Source organism: Takifugu flavidus, chromosome 7, assembly GCF_003711565.1.
Source record: "Takifugu flavidus isolate HTHZ2018 chromosome 7, ASM371156v2, whole genome shotgun sequence".
Taxonomy (NCBI): Eukaryota; Metazoa; Chordata; class Actinopteri; order Tetraodontiformes; family Tetraodontidae; genus Takifugu; species Takifugu flavidus.
The window spans coordinates 8,729,687-8,751,345 of NC_079526.1; the positions used below are offsets into that span (position 1 = coordinate 8,729,687).

Consider the following 21,659-nt stretch of genomic DNA (forward strand, 5'->3'; position numbering starts at 1 on the left):
GATGCGTATTCGTGCAGGAGCTCCTGTCTCCTCTTATGTAATCTGGTGGTAAATGCAGATTGGGAAAGCGGCGCTTTGAAAGGCAATGACCCCCCGCGCCTGTCAATGTTTCTGTAAATCACGCCGCCGATGCAGCGGGGAACTTTGTGTAACCAGCCGGGCGGTTGGAATGCGCAGTTTGGAGAGCGTTTTATGCGTGCGCACAGCTGTATTCTGTTTTCTCAAAGTGAAAATGAGTTTTTCTTAGAACACATTGTTCTTTTATTGTTGCATAAATATGGATGTGAACAGATGCTGTCTTCCCTGAAGTGTCCAGCACGGTGCCGGTGATAATCCTCAGGGTGTGTGTGTGCGTGTGTGTGGGTGTGTGTGCGTGCAGAGAGCCATCTTCCTCATCCTGCCGTGTATATTTTTGTATTGTTTGCTTTCGGATTCCCCCTCTGCTGCGCTTTTCATCCTTGAACAGCACGTCAGTCAGGTGCTCTCTGTGGATTAGAGCGGGAGAGGAACAGAGAGAGGTGGGGACACCAAGAAAGAGTAAAGACACACAGAAAACGGGAGTTTTGAAAGATTTCCAACTTCCGTGCCGACTGTCATGGCAGTGCTTGCCGGAGGGGAGAGCACCTCTAAGCATACTGGATGAGTAATGATGTGGAGCGACTGCACAAGCCGAGTAATAAGCCATGTTCACTCTGCCAGCTCAAATGCATGAGACCGCTGTGGAGAAATGAACAAATACATGTGCTTGAAAGGTCAATAAAGGCCGTGCGTGAAAAGGATTGATTAGCCTGAGATGTGGGCCTCTACTTCCTGTAGGTTTCGACACCCAGACAGTATTATATACTGTACGTATTAGCTGCCTTTTCCCTGCAACTCACTTTTTATCTGGGCCTTTCTTTCACCATAGTTCCCACCGCCGTCAAAGCGGCAGAGTCATTTTTCTTCTCCAGTGTCGCTGGTCTCTGAACTGCAGTCCTGGTCCTCTTTTGCTCACTGGCCACTGGGGGAAATCTAGAGATATAACTTTGGTGCCTGAGTCAGGTGTTTAGGGGGGAAAAAACCCCAACCCGCACGCTGCTGGTTTGTTTTGTCGCAGCGCTCAGAGATCAAACATTTGGGTGTTTGCGCCTGTATCGACGCTCGCAGCAGTCGTGCCAAAACCAACCGACCGTACCCTTGCGGTGATGGACGAGGGTGATCTGGTCCAGTTTGTCCTTCCCCAGGGTTGCACCTGTGCGTGGCCCCTCCTTTAGAATGCTGCTCTGCTTTGGCGTTGCTCACATTCAACGCCTGCACAGCAGACCATAAATTGTTAATCTGCAAACATGAGAGGAGAGAGTCATGGGCCCTCGCTTTTTTCCCAAAACCCCTCTTCTTAAGATGCAGGGCGGCTCCTTTGTAGTCACTTCATTACGTTGAAACGATAATTGAGCCCCAGTGGAAGCTGGCTTCGACAAAATACATTAAAAGCTCTCAGTCACTTCCACTGATAATCGAGTCTCCACTCTCATCCTGAAATTCTAATTTTTATTAACAGTTTGAGACAGAAAAGACAACTTTCTAAAACGGCAGGAAGGAGGAAATTCATTACGCCCGATGTTGGGGGGGGGGGGGGGGGGGGTTGCCCTATTCACCAACGCTGATGCGTCAAACACAACTCGAGCTAAACCTACACATTTCTGAGGTTTAGTTAGGTTACAGCTCCGCACGTCCCAGGTGGAATCGCATAAGGAATTGAAATGCACGGCAAGATGATCGCCGATAATGATCGGGCACTTGGCACCGCCGTAGCCTTTCAAGTGTACTGCGGGGAGGATCTTCAAATGCACAAGTCAAATTATCATTCCACAGTCTGGGAATCAGAGTCTACAGAAGATTACACACAGGCCGAAACCACGCCGAGCATCGGCAAGGCTGCAGCTGACTCGAATGTTTAGTTTTCCAAAAAAAGACGCAAGAACTCTTTCCGGATGACTCATTTCCTGTTCTATAGCTGACTGCGGCGGGGGTCCTACAGGAAGTGGACAAGAAACAACAACGCAAAAGTTTGATTGTTTGCCAGAGAGGATCGTGTTTGCTTTCATTGCTTCGCAACAATGCCGGGAGCAGCGAGAAGGGCTTTGAGCGAAGGAATCCAGGTCAGACAACTCTACCGCGAGGACTGCAGTGAAAGAAAGAAAAAGGACGACAGATTTATTCTTTTACAAAAGTAAATGGTATATTGTTGCATCTGGATACAGAGACACAGAACAGTCATTTGTACACGAGCCAAAAAAGACAAAACATTTCACGATTCACACAACAGTAAACATGGCGAGTACACTTCGTTTAAAAAATGGAGACGGTGAAACAAAAGGCGCTGTAGCAGAGGTTCCTTGTAAATTCGGCTTAAAATGTCAGGGATTTTATACTGATGGACATTTAAACTGACCCTGAGATGTGAAGGGATTGTAGAAAATGGCATCGAAAAAACAATTAAAGTCTGTTTCGAGGGACTCGGGGAGACGGATTTGCTTTAATGCCTCCTGAAATAATGTCAGCAAAGTCAAACGGGTCTTAAATTCAAATGAAAACAAGCTGAGAGAGGTCATTCAAACACCGTACAGGAACCACTTTTGTCTTCATTATCACTGCTGGCTGGGTAACAATTACACCCCCCTTCTAATGGAAGGAGACTGAAGTGGGAGAAGGACCAGTCGTTTTTTTGTTCTTTGGCAGAGCGGCTGCGGATGAAGTTAAAACTTTTCAGCAGTCCTATCTGGAGAGGCGCGGTGCTTATTGAAAGGCTCAATTTCCAATCCTCTCGCAGGTACGCACGCAAACACGCTCGCATGCAGAATGCGAAATGAGGCCGCGGCACAAAACAGTCTCCCAGACAGGCTCAGGGACACAGAAAATACAGACAAAAGGGAGAGGCGGGCATTATGTGAGGTTTAGAGGAGATAGTAGTAGCCATTCACCGGCTCCTTTATGGGAAAGAAAAACATCATTTAGTCATCTCATGCAATCAAAGATGTTTATAGATGCTCATCTTGGGCTGTCGTGTGATTCGACCCAACGTCGCAGGATGGTGGCGGTCTTGGGGGGAGTAAGATCAGGCATTGCGTTGGTCTGTGCTCTAATCTCTAAAACCTGCGCGGTGCTTTTCATACAGTGCGCATCCAGCTGCAGCTCCTGTCCAGCCTTTCATCCGACAGCTCATTGGGAGTCTTTTCAGTTCAGGGCTGTCGGAACTCAAACCGGAGGCTAATCAGTATTTTTTATAAACCCAAGGCGATGCTGGCGAGTTGAAAAGGCAGGCGACAGCGGGATCAAACACCTGTTGTGACAGGCGGGCAACCGTTTCTGTGTTTCAAACAACTCTGGCCAAGCAAACCTTTTACACTCGGACACAACTACCCCGATGACCCCCCCCCCCCAAAAAAAAGAGATAAGTCTGAGCCTGTACGGAGCAGATATTTGAGTCAGCGCTGAGACAATCAGCAATGCACAACGCAATCAAATTCCTTCATGCTAATGGTCCCTCTATGCCTCAGATACCTCCCCATTAATGTGGTGGCTATAAACCAGACTATTAAAACAAAACTCGGCTTCTCTGGGCTCTGAACAACTGGCTGCTCTCTCGACAAAGGACTTTACGGTAAAAGCCGTGGAACGCGGGCTAAGCGGGATTATTCGGATGCCACACTTCACATTGCTTTCATTCATGCAGGAAAGTACAGTACAGCGCTTGTTTGGGGTCGAGTGCAATACCACTTTAAAAAAAGGTAGAAAAATAAAGAAATAGAAATGTCCTTGGGTATTCACGAAAATGAGGAAACGCGTGTCTCTCATCTCCCGGTGGTCCCCGAGCATTTTCGTCCATTAAAAGCATCATACACCAAAGGCCTGAGCCCGGGTTCACGTCTTTTTGATTAAGTATGAGAGCAAAAATGGTGCCCTTGGAGTGGAGATAAAAATATATTTTTCTTCCAAGGCACAGCTGTCAAGGCACTAACCCCTGAATTTACTGATAAGAGCATAACGTTTTACATTCATTTAGAGAGAGAGCACGACATTTGCTGGGTGGTGGTTACTTTGGAGTACAGAAAAAAAAGTCTTTGGACCAACGTGTCCTCAGTGTCAGAATAAGGCTGAAAAGGTACAGACGGACGTAAATGTTCACGATTGTCGCCTTCAAAACAAAAACGCGTGATATGAGGGAATTTCTTTTTAAAAAAAAGAGGGAGAGAAGGGGTAAAGGAACCTGAAGGGTCAGAGGCTCCCGTCATCCAGCATCTTGTTGACCCCATTACAGATCTTCTGCAGGTGAGCGCGATAAATCTCAGAGGGGCCGTAGAGAGCTGCCAGGAAGTCGCAGTCGGCGAAGTGATTGAAGACGTGGTTGACTCGCGAGTGGCTCTTGGCTGTCAGGTGGCGCTTGATGGCCTGGTGCAGCAGTTCGCGGCAATCATTCAAAATGGCGCTCATGACGCGGCGGTCAAAGGTGAACTCAATCTGGTGGAAGCTGACCGCCGTCATGGCCAGAGTGTGGGCTTTCTTCCTGTGAGACAAACGGGGAGACGAGAGGCTGTCAAGTTTCTGAGTCTGACCGGAGCGGCGCGGGCGAGTAAAAATAGAAACTGCTGTCTTGTGGATTTCACGAGTTTCACCCCCACAGCATCATTTATAGCGTTGTCCTTCACAGCACCACATCTCCATGATAATCACCATTCTCCGCGCTGCGTCTCCGCTCAGACGCTTTCACGCTGACTTCTACTGAGTTATTTGAAAACATAATTTCATTAATTTCTTCGCCCCAGCAGGCAGAAGATGGGACGCCTACCTGAAGTTCTCCACCAGGATCAGCTCCTCGGTGTTGAACTGGTTGTTCCTGTAAAGCACCCCCAGCTTCACCACCATCTTGACCAGGTTCTTGATGATCTTCTGGGACTCCTTGCGGTTGCGGGTGTACTCTTTGGTGACGCGGTACAGCTCGTCCAGCACCTCGCTGCTGGTGTCGTCGATGAAGAGGCTGGCCACGCTCTTGGTGGCCATCTTGCTCATCAGCTTCTTCTGTGCCTGCAGGGCTAAGTTCTTGGTGTTGAAGGAGTCCATCCTCGAGGCTGGAACAGAAGAACGGAGGAGTTGCCATGTTGATATGAGTCACCAATTCCAAAATCCAAACTATGCTCTCAGTTTCTCCTTTTGGTCATCATGGCCTCACTAAAGACTTTTATCAACCCTGACATCACTGTAGGAAATATGTTGACCGCAAATCAAATCAGTTCATCAGGGAAAAAAACCCGCAACAGTAAAACAAATACTCACCTTCAAAAGTAAACAGGGTACAGACAATTCTTGAGTGGATAATAATAAAAAAAGAAAGTGGCTCTTAGGTACAGTCTGACTTTCACTGGCAAAGCAAAACAGTCCCATTATAACCCAAGGACAGCTCGCGCTGTACTGGGGTTACTGCATATACACACTAGCTTCAAGCACGGGGCCAGAAACAGTCTCCTTCATCAGATAATGAGACGTGGCAGCTGTCAAATTAGTCCCAGCAGATCCGACTCGGGGCTAATAACGAACTTAGAGGATGTTATAATGCCAGTTAAGCAGACAACTTCATCTGGATGTGGCGAATGCATTCGAGAAACAGGGTGTGCGCGTCCGAGAGTGCGATTGGGAACCCATTTGGTGCGAGCTTGTTGTCCGATTCCCGAGCGTGTGCTTTTGTGCCAAAATAGGCAGGACTGTGCCCGGGACAGAGGTGCACAAATAGCCGGGTCAGCGAGGTGAAGACCACTCACGTCCCATCACATCCCATCAGAAATGAGGGCGGTCAACAGCACAGGACATCATTACAGCAGCTCCAACTGCGTGTTTTCCTGGGTGACCCTCTTGAACATTCTGTCCCTTAAAAAAGGGTTTACGGTTAAAAAAAGGTAGCAGGAGGAAAACAACATGAGCTTTGCTAAATGGGGTTTCAATGAAGAGCTTTATGTAAGAAAGCGAAGGCGAAAGAGCATGAAAAGACAAAATAATCCATGAACCCAATTAAAAAGTCCGGCTACAACAAAAAACACATAGGAAGACCTGCACGGAGACACATGTGGTGCTTTCTGGATGGGTTTTTCTCCTTCACGGTCTCTGGAGAGGAGCAACATGATTGCAGCTTACATGATGCACAAAGGTTCAGGGAGCAGAGAAAAGACAAATTTCACCACAGCGAATCCTATTAGAGCCATCTTCTATTGACTCATCCATCTTTGTTCACTAAACCTCAGCCTTTGTGTGGTGGGGGGGGGGGGGCACAAACCGCAGGTTTGGGCCTCCTTTTGGAAAACATTACCCACGACAGCATCAGAGCCGTTTGCATTACTTCAACTAAAATGACAAGATCGTCCAACGAGCGCCGCCATTGTCTCGTCACCCACAGAAATCTAACTGCACAGCAGTTTCTTCACTGCCCCCCCCACCCCCCAGAATGTGGGACAAATATATTAGAGCACTAAAACAATAAGTGGGTCCCACACATTGAATATAATCAAATACACAACTGTCACAATGACATAATTAGGGTTAAGAAACTACACATTAGAGAAACGTCACATTAGAGAGCTGAGCTTTATGTACACCCCCCCCCCCCCCCACACACACACACACCACACACACACACACACACACACACCCAACACAAAAGCCGCCCAAAAGCTTGACTGGAAATCTGTAAAAAGGTGAGTGTGCTGGAGGATAACCAACATCCCAGGTTTTCTCCGTGGGCCCAACAGAGAGAACAGTGACATATCCTCGCTGGGTGACTTGTGATTTTTCATTCCGCTGGTATTAGAAGCGAGCGTGTCTGCTGAGCACTGCCTCCCCCCTCCAAGAATATCAATACGACTCCCCGGAGAGCGTGTCAGCAGGATTCTTACCAGGGAGGAGACACGCGCAAGGAGCGAGAGCAAAAGGTGAGAGACGCAGCAATCCGGGGAGAGGGGCCGGGAGGTGTGTTAAGACATCAATCCTCAAGCATGTCGGAAACGCGAGCGTTGAGCGAACTCCCGGACCGGAACGAACTCCCGGATCGGAGCGAACTCCCGGTGTCCTCCCGGTGCTGGTTGTATAACCGGGCCTCTTGCTCTGCTGGGCGAGGACTCCACCAACTGTTGCGCCGCTAAGACAATTCTAAACTATGAGAAAATGCCGCCCTGATGCAATACATGTGAAACGGAGAAATCAAAGACAGAGACGGGCCACATCAGGATAAAAGTGGGGGGGGGGGGGGGAGATGAGAGATGCTTGAATTTGAATGGCGATTGAGAAGGGACGCTTTGTCTCGCCGTCGTCTGTCTGCTGTCTTGGTAGACTTTGTTTATCGAGGTGCAACTGGATAATGGGCACATTAGCAAAAGGACCTTCTCATCCAGGCTGGGGGGGGTGGGGGGTGGGGGGGGGTGGCGTGATTTTACAGCACTCGTTAAATCCTGCTGCTGTCTGAGACAGGAGCCATCAACGCGAACAATGGAAAAAGAAGAGCGGTTTTGTCTCTCACACTCAGGAAACACAAACGCTTTGTCTCAGACAGACACCTGATGTTGTTACCTTAAGGAAAGAGGGGGGGGGGGTTGCTTTTCTGCCTCTTATTTTCCTTCAAGATCTTCGTCTCCGTGACTAAACTATACATATACATCCGCTCTAGCAGTTGCACGGATGAGGCCGATTGGTCAGGTTTCTGGAAATGAAGGAAAGGGGCAGTTGGCAGCAGTTAAACAGGCGGTTAGACGAGCTGCAGACGCGTCGCCTCGCCTGGAAACGCACCCGTGTGCAATCTCTTGAAACGATAAGAGCTGAGCAAACATGACTCATGGAAACGAAACCGGATCCCGCGCAGTGCTGGGTGGAGGTCTTGTGACGCCGAGGCAGGCCGTGTAATTTTAGCTGAGGATTCGCGGCCGTCGCCAGGTACAGGCGGCCTGGTCGGCTGCACCTGGGTGAGGGAGTCTGGTTTTCATGGGTACCATTAAACTGGGTCAGAACCTTTTCTTTTAGGGTGAGTTTCTATGCGCGGTTTTTGGTGGGGGTTAAAGGTTAAAGCCGTCCACAATGGCGGCCCTCTTCTTCTGGCACGCAGTCCAATAGAAATGCCCCTGGGCATCACTTGGAGACTGACCATAACAGCAGGAAGTGGTCTGCATTTCTTTCAACTCCACATTTGTGTTGTGGTGCACATAAGCACCCTCACACCAGCAGGAATGCTCCCTCTGGTATTGGGCTCCACACTGGTTCATCTTCAAACTGAAATTAGAGGTTGACCAGAAGCCCGGCTGAATTACAGCATTTGCGTAGATTCTAGTGGCGGCGAGGGATCTTGGCTTACACTGTCAGTCCGTTACAGGCAAGAACAGCTTTATAGCGAAGAACTGAATACCGACACGTCCTCGCTTCAAAAGTAAAGTGAGGTTTCACAGCAGGAACTAAATAAATAAAAGAAATCCCCTTCCTTTGACTGCCAGATTAATAAACTCGGCTCTTTTACAGCTCGACAGGGACCACCCGCTTTTTCAGTGGTTCTTCGGGTGGTTAAATCCCCCACTGATGTTCCATAAAGTCCATATATTAGGAGCTGTAACCTTGCAACCAAGACTAACCACAACATCAGCTCTGATGATCACTCAATATTGGATATGACATTAATAAGCGATTAGAAAACAGAGGGGAAAGACTGGGTGCAGACGATCAAACAGTCACATGCAAGTTCCAAAAAACAGGTTTTACACATGTATGAACGATCTCCCGTTAAGTTACTGTAGTCCACGGTGCGTATGGCTAGTCATCAACCCGGCACCCTCCTTCACGTTCAGCTGCCACAGTAGTGATTTTCCCAAAGGTCAGTAAGCTCTGCCATTATGCTGACCTTTCAAACGTGCACGTGGATGCTCTGTCCACAGCATTTGCGACAACCACCCACGAGCCCCTGAGGATTCACAGTAATAAGAATAACGGTAATAATGGCGAGTCCTCGTCTCCACTTGACTCAAACATACTTATTAAATCATCCAACGCGACGTAAACTGGTTATCGAGCCTGGAAAGAGAGCGGAGGATCCACAAATGGCGCTCCATGGCTCCATCCAAAGACAGGCCGCCGTGCCCAAAATATCCTCGCGCTAACTGCTGGTGAGGATAACCGGTGCAGAGTGACAGCAGGCAGCAGGAAGGAGGAAAACCGAGTTGCTAAAACGGTTTTGGCACAGATTGCAGAACTTTCCATGACACTTCATCTTAGAAGTGACTGGTTGATGGCAGCAGAAAATGTCACGACTTTCATATTCTGCTGGGATCAGTAGTCACACAGATTGGGCCACCGTGACCCCGCCAGCCACGACTCTATCAGCAGAGGAAAAAACTGCACTGTTAGAAGATGGGGCCGATTACTGCGGACGGCTCAGAGTTGGGAGAAATCGCTCCAGAGTCGCAGCCACTTGATAAACCCACCATGTAATCAGCCATCGTTACCTCTGGTATTTGACTTCCACCTGCTCTCAACATTATCATGAACACTCAGAATCGTAGGTCAACCGGTGTCTGGGAGGTGGGAAATGCAAGGGAAGCTTTTTATTGATCCTGATCTTTGACATAATGCGCCTGTCAGAACACATATGCCCGGACTCAAACATCCCCAGTTAGAGGCTGGAAGATCATCTTCCAGGCTCCCAGACTCCCTCTTTCCTGCTGTTGGAGGCTCTTCAATTAATGCAAACTATAAACAGAATCGTTTAAGAAGGCCAGAAGGCTTTTGCTGTTACGAATTCAAATGGGTCAGATTTTTAAACCTTCGAGAGGAGGTGGAAGAACCTGCATTAGATTATTTAAAACCCGAGTTTTCAGATTAAACAAAAGAAAAATGTTGGGAATTTTACGGAATATATCCCAACTGTCATCCGGGGGAAGACGCCAGTCACGCTGAAGGCACATATTGATTGATACCAAGATCGAAAACTCATTGTTGCAACTATTCCATGCTGTAACCTGCCCTGTCGTGAGCGGAGCGCAGCCATTTTCCCGACGATTTATCCCTTCAACTTATAGCTGCCTCAGACCCAAACCTCTTGCACAGACGCCGTGAAACGCCGTGGAAAGTGCACCCCTCACTGATCTTCTGCTCCTGAGACTTTAGCACGACATGAAAAGAGGAGGCATTTGCTGTTCCCGTTAGGTGGGATCTGCTCACTTCCTCCGCATCTCCCACCATCTCTGCAGTTTGTAGTTTCCTCGCACAACTGTCTGCCTCAATGTTTGTTATCGGGCGTCGCTCCGTGACCATCTCGAGCTTCACGTCTCACAGGTGGAGCACCTTGGCCCCCCTTTATGCCTCTGCAACAGACTGCACCTCGCTCCCGTGCAAGCATCTACATATTCCGTCTCGTCGATCAAGCCGCGTAAATTAGCATTTTTCTGATTAATAATGAATACGGGTGAAGTAATGCTGCAAATTAGCGCGACACTACCTGCGGCAAAAAGCACAGAAGCAGAAATCAAACAAGCTTCTCCTAAGAGAGGCACCTGTGTGCATTTATGCACAGCAGCTTAATTTGATTCACTGATTAGCTACACACCAACAGGATGTAGATTAATGATAATTAATGGCAGTGCAGCAGCTCCTGGAAGTTAGATGATCCTATACCGTGTGTTCTTCTCCACATCCAAACAGGTTCAGCAGACGGTGAGGATCTGGTTACTTCCAGAGCAGCAGACGTTGTGGAATAACAGCCTGGTACACGCAGGCACGAGCGCAGTTATTTCTGAATTACAACAAACGGACGGTTTGCTGGCGACACCCAGTCAGTTTTGGATCGACTTCCACCCCCTTCCCAAATGACTTGAGAAATTAGTTGCGGCATTGAGTTTACGCAATGATTTTGTTGGTCGATGCGCAATCACGTTCTCCTGTGATGAACCAACCAGGCCTGCACACACGTGACGCCTGAGAAAACTGGGATTAAACAGGCAACATGGTAAAATCGACTCCTCTCGTGTCTTTCTCTCGAGTTCACAGACAAAACAGACACAATCAGACACAATCCAGGAAATGGTTTCTTCATTCAATAAACATGCTGCTACATAGAAAATACCTTTATGGCCTAAAGACCTCTAGTTGGACAGGCAATACTTTAAAACATTAAGAAAATCTCTTATTCAGGCTCGAAGATTTGAAAGCGGTTAATATGAATTGGCCTGTTTTGGCTTACAGTTATTCTAATAAGTCAAAAGAAAGCTATTTTGTGTGACACAATCTTTTATAGTTTTTGGAAAATTGCCCTCCATTGCTAGCAACTGAAAGTCACAGATGATGAAGGTAGCATTTATTGCAGGTCTGTTGAACTGGACCGGACAATATTTGTTCTGTGTACACAGTTGGAACATGCTGTATTTGCTTTGTTGCCGTTTGGTAGACCTCCCACGAGACAAAGGCAAATAAAATTAAGGAAAAAGACCATACATGGCGTGAAGAGGGGTAAAATATGCAACGACAATCCTACACTTTCCAACACTGCACAGAAAACCCTCAGACAGGAGCCGTTTGTGTCCATGAGACAGAATTCCTGATCTTGATTGTGTAAATGAGCAAACGCCACAGTTTCTCCCAGACTAGGTGGCATAATTCCACTTTGAGAAACAATAGACAGCCCTGGATCGTTATATAAGCAACATCCGTGCTTTATGCTCAGGGAGGATGCCTAACTGCTGCACTACTGAAACCGCTCTAGTCGGGTTTCACTACGAGCCGACGCTGCCTTTTGGTCTTTCAACGGGCGCCGTTTGTCTCGCTCTTCTCCTGAGATGTTACGTAACAAAGGAGTTGCTGAACGCTAATAAGACAGTGTCTGCTAACAACAGTACGTAGCAGGAAATGGTGTCTCTTTCAGGAGCCCTGACCTGACACCAACATGTGATCACGCATGCCTGGCCTGAAGCAGGCCATGCCCTGATGGATGTGCAACCCTCAGCCTGCTCGTCTGTCCTGCAAGACCCGAGGGGGGAGGCAATCAGTGCCTTTCCCACAGACCCTGGGTCCCGTCCCTTCCTACCTTTTCTTCACACTCTTCTCAGATCTGCCTGCCGAGCTATTAATTATTTACACATTGGCATGTAATAGATCAGGGTTTAATAATTCAGCCTGTCGATTGAGACTAAAATAGACCACAATGAGGAGGATTTAAGGCAACAGGTGGTGCCAGAGGAGTGGACCGATAGCACATCCAGTACGTGGAAGATGCTCCGCCGTTCATTTAGCAACAGCAGCAAGCGTAACGAATGCATAATGAGGCTGGGAATACAGTAGCTGCGGTGCTGCCCACAACCCAGTTGACACAACGCTCGCTGACAACATTTGTTCTGTCATTAAAATTCATGAGTGGGCAGATTTTTTTTTTATGGCTACAGCTGATCTTATTTCGACTAAAAACAACCGTGAAGAATGAACAAACCAGTCCACTCACACATAACGTCACGCGACAGCCAAGAGGAGATTTCATCCGCATGTAACATACAATAAATTTGGCACACGGGTAACGGTGTGACTAATTGAAGACATACAGCGATCATTGTGCTAAATGGCGCTTGGGCGATGCCTGGTCCTCTGACATTTTAATTAAGCCCACCCTAAGAGCAGGACAAGGCACGTGTAATTTTCTTCACTTGGAGCCAAGAGAGCCTAATTTGTTACCCCGCCATGTCGGCAAAGTGGCAAATACCAGAGCTGACCTGACAGCAGTAACAAAGAGGCCAGCTGGGACTGTGACCAGGAGGTGGGTGACAGCCTCTTCAGATTATACAGCACCACATATCTATAAATTGGATTATTATTAAAATAGGACAGAATTCTGGATTCGAGATTTAGTCTAAACAACAAAAAGCCGTTGTGCTCGACTCGAAGCGTGGTTTATTGCTTCTCTGCGTTGTGACCGTGGTAAATCTTTAAATATGTAACATCAAATGCTCTGAATCTGCTACTAATTGTAGACGACTGCAGTCGGGGGGAAAGGGATCATTTCAAGCAATCCGCGCTGCTCGTCTGCAGAAAGGAGCGTGTGATCTTGAATAAGTCCATTTGCTGGAGAAACGCTCACTCTCACTCTCATATCAAAAAGAGCTCTGGTCAGTCAGCTGTGCATTTTTAGACAAGGCTACGTGCACCGAGTGTTTCAGGTTTCCAGGGAAACTGGAGGCCACCTGCCTGTGCGACTGAAGTTTGCAGCCCAGTAAAAGCAGGTCAAACACCTCTGTCGCCATGTCCACAAGTTGCCATGGATTCTCCTGTACAGAACCCGCTCCCAACATTCGTGACATGGTTATTGTTCTGCCCTGAAGGACACTCGCTCTATGGATACAATTTCACTGAAATAAGCTTCTAAAGATGAAGCATAGGAAAACTGGTTCCATCCTGTTGAGCCCTGACTGCTGTAGATCTTAAAAAAATATGAATTCATAAAAACAAATTAATAATTAAAATCAATGATGGATGGAATCTAAAGTCAACAGCTTAATTATAATTTCATTTGCTGTATTTTAAATTTCCCTTTGATGCTGTTTCCAGTGCAATGTATACAATATGATTAGTCCAAGGCTCTAATGATCATTTTATTTAAGTCACTGATGTTCATCGGGATTCTCTGATAAAGTGGCTTTCATGGATTATTTTGCACAACACGTGATCCGACCAAAAAAAGCAAAGAAATTTAGGTTACATCAAAATCAAAAAAGGGGAAACGTGAGTTTTGGCCAATAAAACCTCCAGGAATTACCAAATATTTCATCAACCAAGTAGCTGTACGGTGATGCTAAAAGGAAAAACAACCGATGCTCACAAATATTTGGCAGGTTGGCTTCAGATGTACACGAAACAGCTGCAGCCGGTTTGAAAAGGCCTGTGGTTAATGTGTGACTGTAACTCTGCCCATGCTGGACTGTCACCATCGCTGCTGACAACACAGGTGCACGAGCAGACCACAGGCAACTAAAACAGATACAGGTGGGAAAACGAGTCATTTCTACACTGGTTCAGCTCATGCAAGAGTCTTGACCTGAGGCCTGGAACCCTTTGCCATGCTTCAGACGTGCACACTCGTGTGTTGCTACCTGCCAGAGGTTCGGCTGCACAGTGAAGCCATTCATTCACGGTCCGGCTTTGTTCCAGGGAGAAGATTTACAACATAAACACAGTAATGTGTCACAAAACACATCTATGTTTTCAGAGCACATGCATTCACCACCTCAGGTTTGGATCTGCAGTGGCTCATTTGGTTGCAACCCAGCACAGAGACAGCATTTCCCCTCCCTTCAACTGATACTTCTGTATTTCCTGATTTATGCTCCATGCTTGGGTTCTGTGGATTATAATTATACAAAAAAAAGAGAGAAGAATGGCTAGCTGTATTCTTTGTCATGCTCTAATAAAGAATCTCATTACGCCTCTCCATCATAGTTGCACACAAAAGAGTCGGAATTTAGAAGGGCTGACAAAACCATCCGTGTGTTTTTATTGGGCCCCCCTTATCTGTGTTTTTAGAACCTACTCTTCTCACTAAATTAGAAATATTATCGTCACCCACCATAGTCGCGTTTAGCATAAAAATCATTATCGGCATTTGGGGCTCGTTTTCATTAGAAAACGCTCATTTGAAACAGGTCATAACCGTTACTTCCGCTAACTTTGGACCAAAACTCTTAAAAAAAAGCGGAACCTCCCGCTAAAATCAGACGATAACAAGTCCCGTTCAACACAAAACAACTTGATTATGTCATCTGATTAAAAAACATGCCATTTTAACGGCGACGTATCAGAGGCCTCCGATAACAAACGACGACTGAGCGTCGGTGCGGTGTTGCATTAAAACCCGGTCGGCTGTTAAACTCACCTTTGTTTCACTTCGGGAGGGGGGAAAGGGGCCAGCAAACAAGATGACAAGCCAACAAAGTCCCTCAAGTCTTCATCTTAGCGGTGCGGGAACCACAGTCGCCTCACAGCATGTTTTCTATGTGCTCTGTTAGGAATCCACTGATAAACAAATGTTCCCTCCTTCTTTTTTATGTTCCGCGCTTGTGTACCGGGCACAGATGTGTAAATTATTGAAACAGTGTTTTCTTCTCTCTGCTCCTGCGAGATCGGTTACAAGAGTGGGCTGAAATTCGATTCCTCCTCTACGTTAGAGGGGAAAACACACACACACACACACCAAAGTTTCAAACTTGAGGGAACCTGGAAATCATCAGATTGATGTTGGTGCGGGCCAATGATTGAGCCACGGCGGGAGTGGACCAGCCCAATCAGCCCAAAAGAAAAGAGCATTTACGGCCAACACATTCCCTGCCCCCGTTAGGGTTTCCAGTAATTATCCTTGTCCAGTCCTTAGCCACAAGCCAGAATATTACCCAGAGGAAATGGTGTTTAGGGAACAATGAACAGGAACTGTGTGACGCAATTTTTTATTTCACAGCTCAATAGACTAATAAATCGCCGAGCCACGCTTGTTATTGTAATAAAGACGCAAGTTGCATCACCGTTATTAAAGTAATTACGTTTGTAGTTTGCAGTGTATTCATGCCAAGTGTGCTTGTTAAATTACACCACAGCTGTCCATGTTCAGGCTAAAGTAGCCATTGGAAACTGCAGCAAAGAAATTGATTTGGTGCGTCATCTAGTGGTGTAAAGTGATTAATGGGGGACATGGAAAATGCTTAGCGAGGATATACAGCCTGGGAGGGGGGGGGGGGGGACCCTCAAAATTTAACGTTTCACAGTTACAGCTTAACTTTAACGTTTCATAGTTACATCTTTTTCGTATTTTGCATTTTATTGTGGATTCCGAGAAATAAAAAAAATACATGGTCACCCAACTTCTGACACGTACAAAATGTGGAATAAAACAAAAATATTTTAATTTCCCAAGTGGTTAATTGAGGTATCTCTTAAGTGTGTTGTCTATAACCCGCCGTCCCTGGAGTTGAACTCAATCTCCCACAATCCTTTGCTGAAAGAGGAAAAGGACGTGTTTTTGCTACGTGTCAGGAAGTTCTCTAGTCAACATGGCGGCACAACAGGGCGATGTTGATGAACTCTTTGACGTTAAAAATGCCTTCTATATCGGTAGTTATCAGCAGTGTATTAATGAGGCACAGAAGGTGAAGGTAGGTAATTAATCACCAGGATAAGGTTTTATTGCATCCAGCTCTGTTTATCCATGAATCTCAATGCACCTACGCTAAGCTACATGTTAGCATTTTTGATATAAAAATCTAAAATACAATCTGTGTTTCATTTTTAAAGCCGTCCTCGCCTGAAAAGGAGGTTGAAAGGGACACGTTTTTGTACAGAGCATACATTGCCCAGGTAAATCTTTCAACAAGTGCCTACCGGCTCATTATGATGCCATTACTAAATAATACCCACGTTTATAGCTGTCACTTATGTTTAAGAAATGTTCAGCATGAACTGATTTCTGTTGTAGAGAAAGTATGCTGTTGTTCTGGATGACATCAAGGCCAACTCAAGGCCTGAACTCCAGGCTGTTAAGATGTTTGCAGAATATTTGTCCAGTGAAAGCAAAAGGTAATTGATTCGGATTGTCTTACACTAAACCTTCGAAGTTCTTAGTGGATGAATGTTATCATACAGATTACCAGCCGATGCGTTGTATAGACAGGCATGACATCGTAATGATATTATAATTAGGTTAGAACTAATTTGGACATCTGCTCTGAAACACTAATTTCTCTTTATGCATCTTCCTTTCTTTGGGGGGGGGGGATACAGCCTATCATTCTTGCTGATTTGGTACCTTTGAAATTAAAGTTTTTATTAGTTTAAATTTATATAGAGCAGACAGACTCTTGACGTCTCTCTTTTCCTGCAGGGATGCCATTGTTGCTGATCTAGACAAGAAGATGGCTAAGAGTGTGGATGCTGCCAATACCATTTTCCTCCTCATGTCTGCATCTATTTACTACCATGAGATGAACTCTGATGCTGCCCTCAGGACTCTACACCAAGGAGAAAGTCTGGAATGGTAAGAAGGGTCTAACATTTTGCTTTGAAGTAAGTTGCTGCGAAATTTGACCAAAACCGCGTTTGAAATCACAGAAAATATGTGTTCTTATGGATGTAATTACCACATCTGGTTTACATTCTGCATTAAACAGATCTTAAACTTATACTTTTGATACCAATTGTTTTTCTATGTGGAGCTTATTCCTCATCTACTTTAGCTTCAAATTATGATTTCAACATTCAGTACTTGCTCTTTACATGGATTTTTGTGCCTACTTTCCCCCCCCAAAGTTTTTTAAAAAAATGTTTCAATCCAAAGACCTGGAAATGATCAACCTTTTGCAAACATTTTGTGTATTTTTAGCATGGCCATGACCATTCAGATCCTGCTGAGCCTGGATCGTGTCGACCTGGCAAGGTATGAGATAAAGCATGTGACAAACAATGCAGTTGACTCAGTTGAGACATGTAGGAAACATCAAATAAATCTTGGCCTGTTCTTGTATAATAAGACTTCTCAAACAAGAATAGAGGCAATTGTTTTCAAGCTCAGCCTTCTCTAAAAGTAACACTGACTTCTATTTATTTGTGATGGTCAGGAAAGAGCTGAAGAAGATGCAGGAACAGGACGAGGATGCTACTCTAACTCAGCTGGCCACCGCTTGGGTTAACATTGCTGTGGTAAGTCGTTCATTCATTCACAAACATTGGCAGATGATTTACCGATGGAAAACCCTCTATTACTAAAACCGGTGCAGAACAGTGTAAATGTAATTACTTTAGTATTTGTTATTCATTTACTTAGAAAAAAGTTAGTGCTTTGTTCTTACAAGAGATAGAACATGTAAACAGGATGAAAATAAATATTGCTATAAATTTTCACAAAATCTTTGTTAAATCTATGACTTCCAGGTTCTGATGTGGTTAAATGTTGCTTCTGAAATGCCAAAGAGCGTCAAATAAATCTTAATATGCTGTGTCAACTTGTTACCTTATGTGGCTGCCGGTGTGAAATGATGATAGTTCAAGGAAAAGCGGATTCGATTTTGGTGATGGTTTGGCCATAAAGCAACATACCATGTTATGTCATTTGCATCGCTGCTGCCTATATACAGTATATACATAGTACATATACTCTGCTACAGGTGTGACACCCTACAGATGGTCAAGCAACCTGCTTGGCAGAGATCTGCAATCTCTGGGTGCTGTTTTCTAATTATAGATGCTAACAATTGTAGGAACCTGGCCGCATGTCAATATCTATGTAATAAGCATTAATTGCTGTAGCTTAATCTTATTTGCTCAGACCACAGTGTTTGACCAAAATCAATTATTGTAAGACATTGGACGTGGCAAGCACGAGTCTCATTAAGTTATTGACCTCCAGATCACACACTGGCGCTCTGCTGTCAGTTGTCATGCATGAGATGAAGCTCACTCTTCCCTTGTGAGCCTGGTCAACATTGTTCATGTTGACTGACAGAATCTTTCTTGTTTTAACACAGGATAAGTGAATATATCAAGACCACACACGAACTTCTAAAATCTAGTTATTACGTCATTACTTCTGTGTTCCAGAAGAGACATCACAGTTTCTGATTTCACTTTTCTGAATTATTCTACTCGTTGTAGGGTGGAGAGAAGCTGCAGGATGCTTACTACATCTTCCAGGAGATGTCCGACAAGTACTCCTCTACACTGCTGCTCCTCAATGGTCAGGCAGCTTGTTACATGGCTCAGAGCAAGTGGGAGGAGGCTGAGGGGGTACTTCAGGAGGCACTCGACAAGGTGAGGTGACCGTGTACAGCTTCTCTCTTAATTACTCAAACTGTTGTGCAGCTTCCTCGTTGACCTCGTTGAAATGCTGCGAGATGCCAGATCAAGTGAATATAGAATTAACCATCATTCTAAGATGCTTTTATATTCAAGTGAGCAGAGTGGATTTTTATTTGGTGTTGAAAGTGTGGCTAAGAAATTTCATCTCCATCTCCTTAATATATGCATTGAAATATATAGAATTGGTATTCTTATTGTTTTATATGTCGCTGTATATGGAGTATCAACAAGGGTTGACTTAGTGTTTTTTGGGTTTTTTTGAAGTCACAAGACTGAAAAGTGCGGCCAGATGTTTCCTGTTTGGTCATTGTTTCCCCAGCATGTGTTGTTTGATTGCGGGTAATCTAACAGCAGGTGGCACCACATACTCTTTCAAAATAATCGCCACGCACAGGCCGGAATCTGATTATTATTATTTATTTATTTCTTTATTTACTTTTAAAAGGAATATCTTAATTTATAATCAGCAACAACATTTCAGGAGATTGTTTATTTTTATCGGGGTTGGATCTTTTTTCCTTTAAACCTGCTGAAGGACCGTTGCTATGGTCACCATTTAACCAGACTCTGAGGCACTACTTGGGTTAGGGTTCAAACAACTGGCTGAATAATTTTGCAGTTATTGGCCTCTGGTTAAACTCCGCTGGAACAATGAAAAGAGTCTAATATCATTTTATATCAGTGCTAATACAGACACAATAAAGCAGAGCAAACAGAACGGCTATAAATGGAGCAAATGCATCAAAATCAATGTAAATGATCGAGGGACAGTTTGGGCGCTTCATAAACATGTTGTCAGACTGCATTAGTTATCTTACACCCCACACACACACACACACACACACACACACACACAATAAATCCATAAAACAGTTTAACTTAAAGCTTAGTAACGGTGTAACTGGTTGTTTTTCTCTTGCTTCCTCTGTCCTGTTAATCATTTTTTTATGCTTGTGTCCACCGAGTGGTACAATAAAGCCAAAGCTTTTAAATGTCTGAAAGTAGCCTTTCTAAAATGTCTCAGCCTTGTCTAAGATGTTATTTCACCTGAGCTGTGCAACCTTGAACCCATCAGTAAATTGGACCACCCCTACCTCGAAGTTTCTGCTGGCAGCGACTTTATGGTGCTGTCGTCACGCTGCTCTGAAGTAGCATTTCACCATGGCAACATTTGAAGTGTAATAATAACAGTTTTGCAATGACAGACACAACTGTAGCTGTAGAGCGCTAACAGCCACCTCATTGATTGCTGTGTGTGATATTGGACAATCTAAACAAATAATTGTCGCTATACGTAAAAGGCAATAATTAACAATGTTGATTTCTGTTTGCTCCCTTCAGGACAGCAGCCACCCTGAGACACTGATCAACCTTATTGTGCTGACCCAGCACCTGGGCAAAGCTCCTGAGGTGAGACTTTGCTCTTTAAGCAGCCATCAGTTTGGATTGTCCTATCAACAAAAGCACATTCGTTATGATAAAAAGCGTCAGCCACTCTGTGCTGAGTTCGCATCATGCTGCTCTTAGCCATTTTATGGCTATTTTTGCTTTGGTTGCAACAGGATGACATGTTCAACCAAGCACAAAGACCTGATCATTTTTGTCTTCTACTCTGTGTGCGTAATAATCTTTTATATTGCTTTAGTGCTGCCTATGACTTTAACACCCATGGACTCAGAGTTCATAAGATAAAAACGTCAATTATCTCTTAACTTTCGACTATTGACTCAAGGCTGTCATTAAAAAGATCACTACTGTGATAAGTAGTTATTACAGTTTGGTCAAGGTAACCTGGCATTATATTAATGTTTGTAGTAAACAACCCACAGATGAAGCATTAGTACTGTAACTTTTGATTAAATCCTTTAAACATTGTCTTGACAGATGTTTTCAGTCCGTGTCTATTGTGTGTTTTTCCCCTATTTTCTAGCTTAATGTCAGTAAACACTGAGTAAATGCGATGTGTTTTCATCTGTCTCCAGGTCACCAATCGGTATCTCTCTCAGCTAAAAGATGCCCACAGAGCTCATCCATTCCTCAAAGATTATTTGGTTAAGGTGAATTGCTTGCTTCTACTTGAGTCAGCCATGCCTCTGATTTGTACCTGGAACTCATTAGACCCACTTGGGGTTTTTGCCAAGCCTACAGAATCCTCGATGATATAATTATCTTGCTTGGTTGGATTTTGATTAAGTTAGACAGCAGGTGTCTTTGGAGCAAATCCAGTGGGTGCATTAAACTCTGAATCTTTAACCTTTGCCTCACATTTTGTTGTGATTACACAGCGGGTAAATGTAAATACACACTCGAAAACTGGGTTGTCCTGATGCAAAACAAGGCATGTGATGCACAGCTGTTCCTCAGCTCAAATGTTTTTTTTTTTTTTTTTTTAAATTCTTGGAATTAACTATACCAATCTGCTGTCATTTTTCCCTCTAGGAGAATGAGTTTGAACGGCTAGCCATGCAGTACGTTCCCATTGCGTCAGCATAGACAGACCGTCGGCCGGGACTCCACCTTGGTCCACTAGAGCACCGAGTCGTTTCAACATCCCTCTTTGTTTTTGATGTTTTTACTTGTTCTATTTAAACCCAGAGCAGAAGTCATTCTTTCTCTCTCTCTCTCTCTCGACGCTTTACAGCGCTTCAATGGAAGATAACATCCATTTATCAAAGCATTCCTCTTTGAGATTACAATAAATGTTTAGCAACCGTGTCCACGATGTGGTGTTTCCGAGTCTTTATTTCTGACACTGTACAGATGTCCGACCCAGGCATGTGGTGGTGCTCCCA

The 21,659-nt window shown here is 45.0% G+C and overlaps 2 protein-coding genes across 2 annotated transcripts; one reads left to right on the top strand and one right to left on the bottom strand.

Annotated features, from left to right (window-relative positions):
* Positions 1-2,192: 2,192 nt before the first annotated feature.
* On the bottom strand, positions 2,193-15,196 carry tnfaip8l1 (tumor necrosis factor, alpha-induced protein 8-like 1). The gene is made up of 3 exons (XM_057038116.1): positions 14,903-15,196; positions 4,826-5,105; positions 2,193-4,543 (listed from the first exon to the last, which is right to left on the bottom strand). The coding sequence occupies exons 2-3, from the start codon at positions 5,095-5,097 to the stop codon at positions 4,255-4,257; spliced, it is 561 nt and encodes a 186-aa protein (XP_056894096.1). The 5' UTR covers positions 5,098-5,105; positions 14,903-15,196; the 3' UTR covers positions 2,193-4,254.
* Positions 15,197-16,012: 816 nt separating this feature from the next.
* cope (COPI coat complex subunit epsilon) lies at positions 16,013-21,589 on the top strand. Its single transcript, XM_057038111.1, has 10 exons — positions 16,013-16,172; positions 16,312-16,374; positions 16,493-16,593; positions 16,898-17,050; positions 17,396-17,449; positions 17,631-17,712; positions 18,664-18,819; positions 20,209-20,277; positions 20,850-20,924; positions 21,307-21,589. Exons 1-10 carry the CDS (start codon positions 16,071-16,073, stop codon positions 21,358-21,360), a joined length of 909 nt encoding a protein of 302 aa, XP_056894091.1. The 5' UTR covers positions 16,013-16,070; the 3' UTR covers positions 21,361-21,589.
* The last annotated feature ends 70 nt before the right edge of the window (positions 21,590-21,659 follow it).